This window comes from Eimeria mitis, genomic scaffold, assembly GCF_000499745.2.
Source record: "Eimeria mitis Houghton genomic scaffold, Emh_scaff414, whole genome shotgun sequence".
NCBI classification, from domain to species: domain Eukaryota; phylum Apicomplexa; class Conoidasida; order Eucoccidiorida; family Eimeriidae; genus Eimeria; species Eimeria mitis.
This window is the reverse complement of record NW_013572468.1, coordinates 18,710-19,582: the sequence shown is the minus strand read 5'-3', so window position 1 is coordinate 19,582 and position 873 is coordinate 18,710. Positions and strand designations below refer to the sequence as shown.

The window sequence follows — 873 nt, the reverse complement described above, 5'->3', positions numbered from 1 at the left end:
GGGATTGGGTGGAAGACCTCAAGAAACAGTGGACACACTCAGTAGTGAGCTGCTGCTGCTGCTGCTGCTGTTGCTGCTGTTGCTGCTGCTGCTGCTGCTACTGCTGCTGTTGCTGCTGTTGCTGTTGTTGCTGCTGCTGCTGTTGCTGCTGCTGCTGCTGCTGGTGGTTCCAGCTGTATGTTTGATTTGCTGCTGCAGCACTTATGTTTTGTATTCTCTCTCTTCTGCTGCTGCACCTCTGCTGCTGCTGTTGCTGCTGCTGCTGCTGCTGCTGCTGCTGCTGCTGCTGCTGCAGCTGCGAGCCCAGCTGGAGAGCACGCGTGCGTCAGTGTTGGGGGGCCGCGGCAGCAGCAAAGCTGCTGATGCTGTCTCCTATCACGAGGAGTGTCTGCGCCGCATGCAGCTGCTGCTGCATGCACCAGAACTTCGTTTGCTGCTGGCTGCAGCAGATGTGCTGCAGCAGGAGACAGCAGCAGCAACGGGGCTCAGCCCCACAGACCTCCGCGCTGTACTTACACACATAAACACAGATGCTGCTCAAGCAGCAGCAGCAGCTGCTGCTGCTGCTGCTGCTGCTCCTGCTGCTGCTGCTGCAGCAACGGAAAAGACAGCAGCAGAAGAAACTGCAAATGCAGCAGCTGCAGCTGCAGCAGCAGCAAAAAATCCTGCTGCTGCTGCTGCTGATGGTAATGATAATGATGAGAATAAAACACTAACAAATTCAACAGCAAGCAGCAGCAGCAGCAGCAACTCTTCTGAGGAACAGCAGCAGCAGCAGCAGCAGCAGCAACAGCAGCAGCAGCAGCATAAGCTGCAGCACCCGGATGAGAAGCAGCAGCAGGACAAGCAGCAGACGAAGCAGCAGCAGGAGAC

General features: G+C 56.7%; 1 protein-coding gene across 1 annotated transcript in view; it reads left to right on the top strand.

The window, feature by feature from the left end:
- The window catches only part of EMH_0011410 (uncharacterized protein), a gene marked incomplete at both ends in the record, with an annotated part of 1,978 nt that overhangs the window by 969 nt on the left and 136 nt on the right, over positions 1–873 (top strand). Inside the window, one exon of the mRNA XM_013499256.1 lies at positions 296–873. Within this exon, the coding sequence (XP_013354710.1) occupies positions 296–873 (578 nt within the window). The remainder of the gene's footprint in view (positions 1–295) is intronic.